The sequence below is a fragment of the Temnothorax longispinosus genome, chromosome 10, assembly GCF_030848805.1.
Source record: "Temnothorax longispinosus isolate EJ_2023e chromosome 10, Tlon_JGU_v1, whole genome shotgun sequence".
In the NCBI taxonomy this organism is placed as follows: Eukaryota; Metazoa; Arthropoda; class Insecta; order Hymenoptera; family Formicidae; genus Temnothorax; species Temnothorax longispinosus.
Genome location: NC_092367.1, coordinates 18,948,711 through 18,960,354, shown reverse-complemented (window position 1 = coordinate 18,960,354; position 11,644 = coordinate 18,948,711). Strand labels below are relative to the sequence as shown.

The following is an 11,644-nucleotide window of genomic DNA, read 5'->3' as shown; positions in this document are numbered from 1 at the left end:
TCCGAATAGTTTATAAAAATATTATTAAAAAGTGAGATTTTCAAACTTTGAATTTTCAGAAGTAAGACTATTCTTTGTATCTTGTATTTTTAAAAAATAATCATTTCACTCTTTCGGTTGGTCTATTGAAAAAGAAATTATCATTTAAATCAACCTTTTTCACGAACAAGTCTCTTATAAAAAAACGAATTGCACGTGCGTGTTGCACGTATAGTAATCATCGCAGATGCTGCCGGCCACTTGAGAACGAAGTGGTCCGGTCCGCGAGCAAGTAAAACAGTTGCCGTTGGCCGTGAAATAATATCGTCGAGAAAAAAGGCCGCACGCGCCATTGCTCTTCTATTGCGATGTTATAAGATAAACTGCAGCAGCATAAATAAATGCTTAAGTGTGTCGAAAAAAATTCAATTGACGAATAAATTATGCTGTAATTTTTATTACTAATGATTTTAACTTCTCTCTTTTTATATTACATTATTTATTGAAAAGCAGATCTATTCCCATAATACACGTATTTAATTATAATCTCAATAAACACACACAATTACTTATATATTTTTATTTATATTTTTATATTTATTCTCAAAATATCACGATATATTTCACATACGCGAAATATACTTACAATTAGTTTTAATAGAAATCCATTTACCGCGAGGGTGATATTTCCTTTCCTCCCTTCTACATCCCCTTCGTCGTAAGTCGTCGAGGTCGAAGGAAAACACTGCAGACTCCCAAAGGATCTGATCCCCGCGGAGAAACGAAATACCGATAAAAATCGCTACATTTTTTCCTGAAAACAAGGTCCAGCGGGGCAGGACAGATCCCTTCGACGTCAACCCCTGTGTGACAATCGTCCGCGCTCCATCGAGCGGGTGTCTCCTAACTGGGGTACCTGTAACCCCCGCAGTTTCGACGGCCTAAAAACGTCCTTCCGGACGAACGCGCGCGCAGAATAGAAGTCCCTCGGTACGCGATAATGCGAGCACGTCAGCTCTCCCGCTCCGACGATTATGAACCGTTGTTCGAAGACGAATGTTAATCAGATTCTAATTCGTTCGCCCACGTTATCCGAGCGAATTAATGTGCGCGCATAAACAACCCGTAGGTCATTCGACGTGCGTCAAGTCGAAATTTCACCCTTTTAATTCACAAAGCCTTTCATTTTCATTAGTAACTAATAGAGTTATAAATAGAATTATAATAGAATTATAAATTAAAGTAAATTTGTTGTGTTCCAACCGTATACAATATAAGAAATGCTATTTGCCCTTTTTTTATTTTTACACAGACTATGACAATTATGACAACGAATATTGTTGATGGATTATGAAAACGTGACAGATGACACGCTATATTTTGAAAAGAAACGAAAATTCGGGTGCGAAGACACCCTTCAGACAACTAATATAAAAAACTTCTCTGTTGCGATTTTCAGCGGAAAAAAGTAAATGAGTTCTGTGCAAAGCTGTAACTAAGCGGCAGCTGCGACGAGCGAAGCATGAAGAAAGCATGATCGAGATCACACTTCTGGAAGACTGCCCTAAGTCATGCTAATCGAAAGGAATATTGATCAGGTGTTTATCTGCCTACGTGTAAATCGCGTCTAGACATAATTAAAATAATATATTCAAGGCAATGTATTAAAATCGCTTTTGATAATCAAGATTAATTGACGGAAAATTGTGCGTGAGATAGCAATATTGAATTTTATTATCTTAAAGGTTTAGTTGGTTTTTTTTTTAACTTTTTTATGTTTCGTAAGACTAAGTATATTGAGAAGTTAAGGTCGATTTAAAAAAGAAAAATTTTAATGTCATTGCGCTTGGCGAAGGCATTTATATCGACTTCCACGAGAAATGTTAAAATTTCCATTTATAGCACTTATAGGTACTGCCCACCACGATTTTCCGTGCGGCAAGGGTTAACAGAATAAACCGTCGCCATTCAACGTCGCCCATTATCTACCGGAGAAAACAAACTGGTCATCTCTCGTTGCGCGCATTATGTCCGGGCTGTCACGGTTGTAGAGGATTACACGTCGATTACGAGGCGCAATTTTAAACCCTCTCCCTCTTGCAGTCTGCGCTCACTCCGCGTTTCTCCGTCGCTCTCGCCTCGCGTCGCAACCCTTTGTGGGTTACTCTATGGTTTTACAATCAGTCACCCGTGCTGTGACACGACCGATGGGTCGTCATCTACGAAGGGGTTGCCTCGTTTCGGAAAGCGGATTACGCTCGTCTCTCGCTCGCGTTTCTCTTTTCACCAGTTCTCACTTCACGCCGAGTCGAGTCTCGATACCGGCGGCGAACTCGACGGCTGCCGTTTCTCGGGTGATCGATGGACCCCGGGTTGAACCGATCGCGTATCTTCCTTCGACGATCGTGGATTCTCTCTTCCCTCGGCCAGTTATGGGTTTCGCACGTTTATCGGCTCGCCATGGTGATTTTTACCCATCATTGTTTACACGAAGCAATCCTTTCTTTTCCAGAAGGCGTGTCTGTCCAAGGGGTGAAGTTTGACTTCTGAAAACGTAATAGCCACGAAAATGACACGCCGCGATTTTTATGAGGGACGTCGCATTTCTTTTGAGAATTTTGCGTGTTGGAACGTCACATTCATTGCATAATCTTATTATAATATAGAAAATTAGCATGACAAAGTTAGACACATACATTAAATGTATTTAGATATATATTCGTTAAATAGTTTAAAATTTAAATTGTTGTTTTGTTAATATGAAAAATAGCGTCGCAATTGGTTTCGTACCGTTACAAAAAACGATCACAATTTCTGGACATAGCTTCGCAAATCGTTGAGGTTTACTTTCGGACAAGACGTAATCTCTCGACACGTCCGGGAAATACTTGATGCGGAATACTCGGGGTGCCACGAAAGTTTCGCCGTCCCCCAACCTCTGCGCTCTGCAAAGGTGCCCCCGGCTTTTTTTCCCAGTATGAATGATGATGTATGGATGCTGGCTCTGGGCACCGGGGGCACGGTAAAGGGTTCCATTGTTGCGTCCTCCCCTGGAGAACAAACCCACTCTGCCCCGCAGGGGAGACCTTCGTGAAATATTACTGCCGAGCAACAAACTGCATTCTGCAGGCTGTATACTGTTAATTTTATGCCCGATTTTTTTGCCCACTCCATCTAACTCCACCCCTCCTCCTCACCTCGCAGCCCTCGCTTTCTTGGCAGCCATCCCTCGATGTTGTTACACGGAGAGTCCGTGATCCGAAGTGCTAATAACAATAAATATTCATCGACTTATTCTCAGAAACAATATCGAAAGAAGCGCGTAAAATAATATCGATCCTTATATCACTTAGCTTCTAAACTGTACTGTGTGCATTGTAAAAAAAATTTTTATTTTAATAATCTTATTAATAATCTAAGAATCTCATTCTAATTTTACAAATATACCGATTTCTAAAAATTTTAACTATAACTATAAAAAATTATATGAGAATGTATGTATAAGATAAGTGAAAAATTGAAAATGCAGTTATATGAAAGGAAGTTGTTACATACGCCGATATTTATTATTAAGACAAGTATACTTTCCAATATTTTGGGGTTCAATCGAACCTTCCATCTGAAAAAGAGTCAGTAATCTGAGAAACGGGCAAATCGGGCCCGGCGAGTCGCGAGAACAATGCGAGGCCGCAATTAATAGAACCCGTAATCGGATGCACCCTGCGCTCTCTATGCAAATTTCGATCGGACACGGTTTTAGAGATTCGCCTTGGCCCTTCTCGTGCGTCAACAATGCGCCGACTTCGCCGACAATGGGAAATAATAAACCGTGATAAATAGCTGAGCAAATACATGTCTGCTATCGCTCTCCGTCTCTCTCCTCCGCCTGTTCTCAATTCCAGGTGTGGCCGCTCGAATTCCAAAATAAATATGCTCGGCAAATACACGGGGTGGCCCGTGCCGGAATAAACGAATACCGGTATTAATTTCCCCGCTTACGCTGAAAATATACCTAACTCGATTTGTCGCCGGATGGAAGAAAACGCGAAACATTCGCTCGTTGTTGCACATACAGCTTTAAATGGCCGGCCGCTAAAATCGACTTTTGATACCATGGTTCTATTATTTATTATTCTATTAAAATGCAAAATAATTGTCGTAAAATAGTTTATAATATAATTATAGCAATTGTCTAGAATCTCTCTTATTTATTTAAAAAACAACCAATTCTACTCCCTTACTAATAATAAATAACATTTATCTACAACTAAGTGATATATTAATAAAATTATGACATAATGTACGTCCAGATTTTGTCGGGCTAAAATCCGTCACGAGACGGTTTTAGAGAGCCGAAACTTGAAGAGGCAGCACTAATCAAAAGTGGTCCACGGAGACAGATTGAGGGGCGTGCTGAAATAAATCAGTCTTTTGTTTTACAGCCCTAAAACGGCCGTTGGGAATATATACAGCGCGCGAAATGACGTCCATTCATTAAAACGCCCCAGCTGCGAGATCGAAAAAGACTCCTGGTGCCGATTCAGCGGCTCCGGACAGCGCGATTAAATAATCTCGGCCATTGTGACAGAGTCATTATTTGCTACGTACACTTATTTATTGCTCTCGTATGCATACATGTAAATTTTATTGCATGCAGCATAATGTTGCACCTGGGCTTTAGCAATTTGGAAAGGGACGCGAATAAATATTTTGAAATAAAAAATAGTTAATGGTATCAAATAGTTGTCTATATAATGACTGCTCTTGAAATTGTTCTAAGATAGAGAATCGATTTCCGAGATTTGTTTGATAATCTATTCTTAAAATTAAAGTCAGGTCTTCTGACTTTGAATATCTTTACTTTTTCAAAATAATATATTTTCTCTTCTTTCACAATGTACATATTCCGTTGGCAAAACATAAAGTAAAACCTTACAACCAGCTTGCGATTGCATTTGTTGCCCTCATTTGTTGCCTCGTTAAGAATCCGGGTTCAGTTATGTGGAGCGAAATTAGCGAGCAGAGATAACGCGAGTTGTATCTGAACGCGCGCGGCGGGACGAGTGGGCAAAAAGGAGATGCTTTCTTAGCGGAGAAGACAGTCTGTGGACTCTGACACAGCAGCCCGTAGATACGCGGTACTCGCAAGATCGTCTTCGCCGCCTCTCGCCAGTCGCCCGGAATTGTTATCGCGAATATTCCAAGTTCAAATTGTTATTGCAATTGTGCGTGCGTCGATCTTCTCGCTCGATATTGCGATACAACCGACACAAAAAGCAGCTTGATTGTGATATAACGTCGGCATATCTGAAGCTGTTAACCCTGAGTATATCTGAAGCTGTTAACCCTGCTCTCCAAATATTTCTGTCACGGAGAAAAAAACGTCTTGAGTTTGATTTACTCACTCGCTATCGCGAATTTATCTAAAATATTTTAATTTTTATGTCCTTTCCAGGAATATCTATCGGAATATATCTCGAAACTATTTGTTCAATAATTGTCCTAATAAAGAATTATTTTTGTTATCTTAATTAGAAAACATGTTTAAAATGCGCAATTCAATTTAGCGCAACAATAATTGCTTAAGCTGCGATCGTTGCGTGAGTAACATATAAATATAGCTCGTAATCGTAATCTAGACACTGCTAATGAGATCTTATGAATCATGTATTCTATATATAGAAGACATCGGACTTATATATGCTACAATACATTTGAGTCTGCTGTTTAATTGGGTTTTCAATCTAAGAAACATTTAAAAATAATATTTTTTTATTTTTAAGATAAATATTTTATTCTTATTATTTGTATTTCTTTCTATTTTAATTTTTAATTTATCACTGGTAAAATAATCAAATTGGAACTATTAATTCTTGTATTATTGCACTTTATACAAAGATAATTATCAAAATGTTTGAGAACAATCTCTTTCTAATTTTAACATGTTGTATAATTATTTGACAGCTAATATTTTTCGATTGTAGTCTTTCGTTTCTTAAATATCGATAATGTCTCTATCAGTGAAATCGTAGTGCGTGCAAGATGAAGAGGTGTGAAGTATAATTATTGCGCGGGCGCGGGTCAATAATTCGTGCCACGTTGCCTGGCGACGGTATTCCTACTCTGAACCTCTGGAACAACCGGCGCGAAGTGCTCCTCTCTTCCTTCTCCAGCTGTCCAGACTCCAGACAGAAGCCGACCAGCCTACCACACAGCGCTACCGAGAGCGAAGACGAAAATCTTGTCTTCCAACTTCGGCGGCTGACTCCTCACAGTGTCATCAGTGTCCGTTCGTGAAGAGAACCAGGTATTAAGTGTGACTCGCGCTTGATCTTTTTTTCTTTCGTCCTTTAAAATCTATGCATTTGAAACCGCGTCGACTGTCTGATGGGGGGAGAAACACGTGACGAGAGAGAAACAGAGAGTGTGCAACATATTCTGCATGCGCGAGAATTGTTTCGATAATCGTCGCACGTGCTATTTCCTAGAATCACAACTGCATTGCGGTTTACGAAGTAGAGGTATCGATGTAACAATATATTCTCTGATATTAATTAATTTATTAATTTAATACAACAATGTAATTTTTGAATCGATTTGAAGTAGCACGTAAATAAATTAAATGTTATTTAATATTATAAAATTGCTTCAACGAAAGTCTGATTTGCTCGTCGGCAGCGACAATTCATTCAATCACCATACATTACAACTAGTTTCCTGTTACAAATTAACAGAAATAAGTACTTGGAAAAATGTATGCCTCGCTCTTTAAAGAATTATTAAATCCTTCGAAGGTCTTTTAAATTAAAGGCCTTTAACACCTTATGCAACGAGCTATTAAATAGAATATTTATTTATACGTGTGTCTTTTATAAATTCATTTTGATAATTTCAAATAAGATTAAAAAGGCAAAATAATTAAAAAATAAAATTAATTAGGAATCTGTTGTTTGCTTGCAGAACTGGAAGCGGTGGTATGTGGAGAAAAAAAGATGAGCCGACGAAAGATGCGTCGCCAAACGATGGACCACTTATAAAAAATTTCATGAAATTCGTGTCTGAACGTTGGTTATCATTGAAATTGTCATTTAATAACAATTTCGAAAGATTATTTGGCTTTAAAGTAAACGATTTGTCGAGTTTAGAGAAATTTACTCGGTTCCTATATCGTCCGACGGATCCAGCCAGTCTAGGAGTAGCCAGAGCTTTATTTGGTAAGTTAACTTGATAATTGTATTATTACGTAATTCATATAATATAGCATTGACGTTAAGATTGAAAGAATCTTTTTGTGAGTTAATTTTTCACAAATCAACACATTGGCTCATCGCTGTTACCATACAGTTTAATCCTACTCATCGCAACACTTTATAAACGGAGCGAAGAATTTGAATTGTAAGAACTAGACACGATTTAAGACCTATTAAAGCAGTCATGAGAATTAATGGCTCGAGCCAATAAAAGCACGACCGTGATTCTATATCGCCCGTAGAAAAAGTGTATTACTTACGAACGTCTTTATCTTCATAACGTTTGTGCAGTGTGCAATCTAGTTTGATTAAATATTTAAAATAGCTGACATTTAAAGCACAGAAAAATTCTTTTATACATTTATAAAGCAATTTAAATCACAAACAATCCCAATCTAGTTTCCGATGTATTCGTAGAATTTCAGTAGTACATCCTAATAATTCAGTGACAAATCTTTCTCCAGGTCTGTGCATGGTGATAGACGTCGTCGAGGAGAGAGGATTCGCAGACGTCGACATAAAATGGGGAGATCCGTGGGACTGTCACTTCCCATTGATCCACGGGATGAAATCACCATCGCTGCCGTGGATGATAATGATATACACGGTGATGTGGATAGGTGCCTTCGGAATCGCGCTCGGTCTGCATTTCAAGATCGCGTGCGCCTGCTTCGTGTTGCCTTATTGGTATATCTTCTTGCTAGAAAAGAGCTACTGGAACAATCATACCTATCTCTACGGCATCGTCGCCACTTTGTTCTGGGGAACGGAAGCAAACAAATATTTGTAAGTCGAATATCTGTATTTTCATAATTCTCCTAAACACGCATATTAGTCGCCAGTGAAATTTAATGTGCTATCGTTAGTGCGTTAGATGCAAGTAATGCTACACGAGATGGGGACTCCGTGCCGTACTGGAATTACTTTATCTTGAAATTTCAATTCTTCGCGCTTTACTTCTTGGCCGGCTTGAAGAAGTCCGGCAGAGAATGGCTCGAAGGTTACTCTATGATGAATCTGTCTAGACACTGGGTGTTTTATCCATTTAAGTAAGTGGAATTCACATTATTCGAAACCAAAACAAATCTCGTATTCTAGCGAGCAAAGTTTCACTGTTGTAAAATAAAAACAGGATTGTTTCCGACTGACGAGTATATCTACGAGGAAAATGCTTTCTTTTAGAATATTTCTGTCTACTGAACAGATCGACTTTCTAATCGTCCATTGGTTCGGCTTTATCTTCGATCTGTCCGTCGGATTTTGGATGCTGCTCGAGAAAACACGTATACCCTCCATGGTATTCTGCACAGCTTTTCATTTTATGAACTCAAGACTATTTAGCATAGGTAATATAATTATTATTTAAAACAAACAGAAATTTTGGATAACACTTGATAAGAATATTCGAAGATTTTTTGTGCCCTATTCTTTATACAAAATTTTGGAAAAGGCTTCAGAAAAGATCTTTTCAGGAATGTTTCCATATGTGTGCCTGACAACAATGCCACTCTTTTGTCGCGTAGACTGGCCACGTAGATTAGGATTGTACTTTAGACGAAAGCAAAAGATTTTATCGGTTAATGCAAATTTAATCGACGCAAATAACGAAAGAGAGACTGATAGTCAAGCAGAAGAATCTATGAAGCCCAACTGCTTAGTATTGCCTTCAAATGAGATCTCGCGTAATGAAGCGATACATAAAGGTAAATAATTCTTTTTGAACAATAATAATTTAATACGAGCTTAAAAATATTTACAACTATTTTCAGAGAAAGCAACGAGCGAGGGAAAGAATGAAAATTATTCTGTTAAATCAAAATCTGAAAAGAAAACCGACAAAAAAAATAACGATACACAATTATCTAACAATTCGATTAAGCCTAATGAAAAAGAAACAACAAGTATTTATAAAAAGGTTCAGATAGCTCGGCAATCGTCGAAAGCTACGAGGAAACAAAAATTTGTAGCGTCGCTATTGCTGTGCCATGTTGTATTGCAGTTTTTTCTGCCGTACTCGCATTTCATATCGAAGGTATCAAGCCCATTAACAATATTATTATTACATTATATTGTATCTCACTGCAGTATTCACACAAATAGTAATCGTATTTTTAAAAAGTGGCGATACATTTATTTTCACACTTAAATTAATTCTGCAAAATTACACACAATACGTAAAAGTACTTTAATGCAAGTTTGTATAAATTTACATAAATCATCGTATGATCGCCATATCTATAATGAAAATAAAACGTTCTGTACTTCAGGGCTATAACAATTGGGTACCTGGTCTATATGGTTACTCCTGGGACATGATGGTTCATGCCTGGGACACTATACTCGTAGTGATCAAAGTGCACGATAACGCGAACAACGAGATACGATATTTAGATCCTGACGCATGGGTGCAAGGAGATCGATGGCTGAAGCACGGAGACATGGCGATACAATATTCGCAATGTTTAAAGGTTTTTAAAGTGCCACAAATAAATAAGTGCCTAAAATTCTTAATCATTTTCTTTCTTATATGCCACATTGTTACATAGCTATTTATGAAACAATTTATCTCGTTAATCTAATATCGAATTTGTCTGTGTGTAAATTTAGGATAATCTGATGCATCGAAAAGAGAAAGGATTGAGGATCAATCATCAGTCTGAGGATAAAGAAAAGTGGACGAAACTATCTACGAATTTAAGCATTTACATGGACGTGTGGTGTTCGCTAAATGGCAGATTTCAACAGAGAATATTTGACCCGAACGTCGATATGCTGACAGTCGACTGGCATCCATTTAAGCCCGTTTCGTTCCTGATGCCGTTACTCACGCAGTATAATTCGTATCGGTATGTATATCTGTATAATCATTAAATTAATTTATTAGATATAATATGAGATTAATATTCGCGATCAAATATATCGTCAAAAGTTATGAAAAATAATTAATAACTGGCAACTATCTCGATTGATCAAGAGAACTTATGGAAAATTATTTAAAATTTGTTATTAATTTAATAATAGCTATACGTTTATTTTCTTAGTCTAACAATTCTACTTTTTATCGTTTTCAGACATAAAATGGATGAAATTGAGCAGCATGTATTCACTTGGTCCAATTACACGGATGTGTTGTTCGTGGCCGATTTTCCAGGAATGTACTTGGAAAATTACATATCCACCGATTTTGCGAACGTTTCTTTAACGGTGCTGGAAGGTGAAGTAACTTTCAGTGAAGAAAAATCGATGGATGTGATCACTGTGTCGAAGAAAAAATCAATTCCTGTCGAAACAGGGAGGTTTCATCGAATAAAGACTATGAGTTCTTATCCTGCATGCTACATGTACACTTATACGAATCAAACGAAACAATTGGATAGCAAAAGGTAAATACCGTATTATGTAAATATATGTATTATACGATATATATATATATATATATATATATATATATATGTATATATATATATATCTCGAAGTTAAAATATAGAACATTTTTATTTAAATTTTTTAGTAAACTACTACTATTCAATATATGTCATATTCATAAAAATTAAAGTTTTGGTATGTCCTGATTCAATACAACAAATTCTACAAATTTTTATACAGTGTTCATAATATATAACTTATATTTTATACTAAATAAAATAAACAAAACTTCTATACATTAAATTAAAAAATTCTGAAGTCAAATCAATTTCTTTTAGAAATCATACACTTTGTCTCCTTTTTTCAGAAGAGAACCTCCTCCAGTAATAGAAGATACGCCACGATTATTAAAAGAAATTAATTATAAGATTCTTGCATGGATAAGAACATTCGTCCATATAATAAATGCCTTCTTAAACTTGGTATATGACGTTCCTATGGTACGACGAGTGCGTATTAATAATGAATGAAAAAAAAATAAAATTACATCTTTACTTGTCTCAATATATTTTATTTTTGTTAGCATCTTTTCAGGACTTGTATTATATTTTGAACGCATATTAATTTATATTAGACTTTATTATCAGAGCTTAGTAATTTGAGAATTCAATAAATTTTTAACAAAAAATTTGCAATAAATGAATTTATGGTTAATATATACAATTAATTTATCTCGGTTGTATTTTCAAAATTACAGTTCCTTACAGTTTATAAATATGTTTTTAGAGCATTAGAGAAAGAATCTACATACTATATTTTTAATTGAGATAATTCATTATCTTCATCTTTAATAATTCTAGGAAAAATTATTTATTTATATAAAAATATATACAATTGTTTAAAAGATATACCTATATAAAATATACGCATATACATATATACATGTATAAAATAATATACAATACATGTATATACATATATATATATATATATATATATATATATATATATATATAATTGTTATCAGTAGAAAAATGATAATATAGCAA

General features: G+C 36.1%; 1 protein-coding gene across 3 annotated transcripts; it reads left to right on the top strand.

Annotated features, from left to right (window-relative positions):
* The first annotated feature begins 5,122 nt into the window (after positions 1-5,122).
* Positions 5,123-11,421, top strand: Gc (gamma-glutamyl carboxylase). 3 transcript variants are annotated; one of them, XM_071790999.1, is made up of 12 exons: positions 5,123-5,305; positions 6,001-6,286; positions 6,940-7,193; positions 7,694-8,015; positions 8,096-8,278; positions 8,412-8,575; positions 8,702-8,932; positions 8,999-9,261; positions 9,497-9,697; positions 9,837-10,075; positions 10,301-10,612; positions 10,963-11,421. In XM_071790999.1, exons 3-12 carry the CDS (start codon positions 6,956-6,958, stop codon positions 11,123-11,125), a joined length of 2,316 nt encoding a protein of 771 aa, XP_071647100.1. In that variant the 5' UTR covers positions 5,123-5,305; positions 6,001-6,286; positions 6,940-6,955; the 3' UTR covers positions 11,126-11,421. The 3 variants fall into 3 exon arrangements, with proteins under 3 accessions (XP_071647100.1, XP_071647099.1, XP_071647102.1); XM_071790998.1 differs by lacking the exon at positions 5,123-5,305 and having other exon boundaries at positions 5,869-6,286; XM_071791001.1 differs by lacking the exons at positions 5,123-5,305; positions 6,001-6,286 and adding an exon at positions 6,480-6,500.
* Positions 11,422-11,644: the final 223 nt, after the last annotated feature.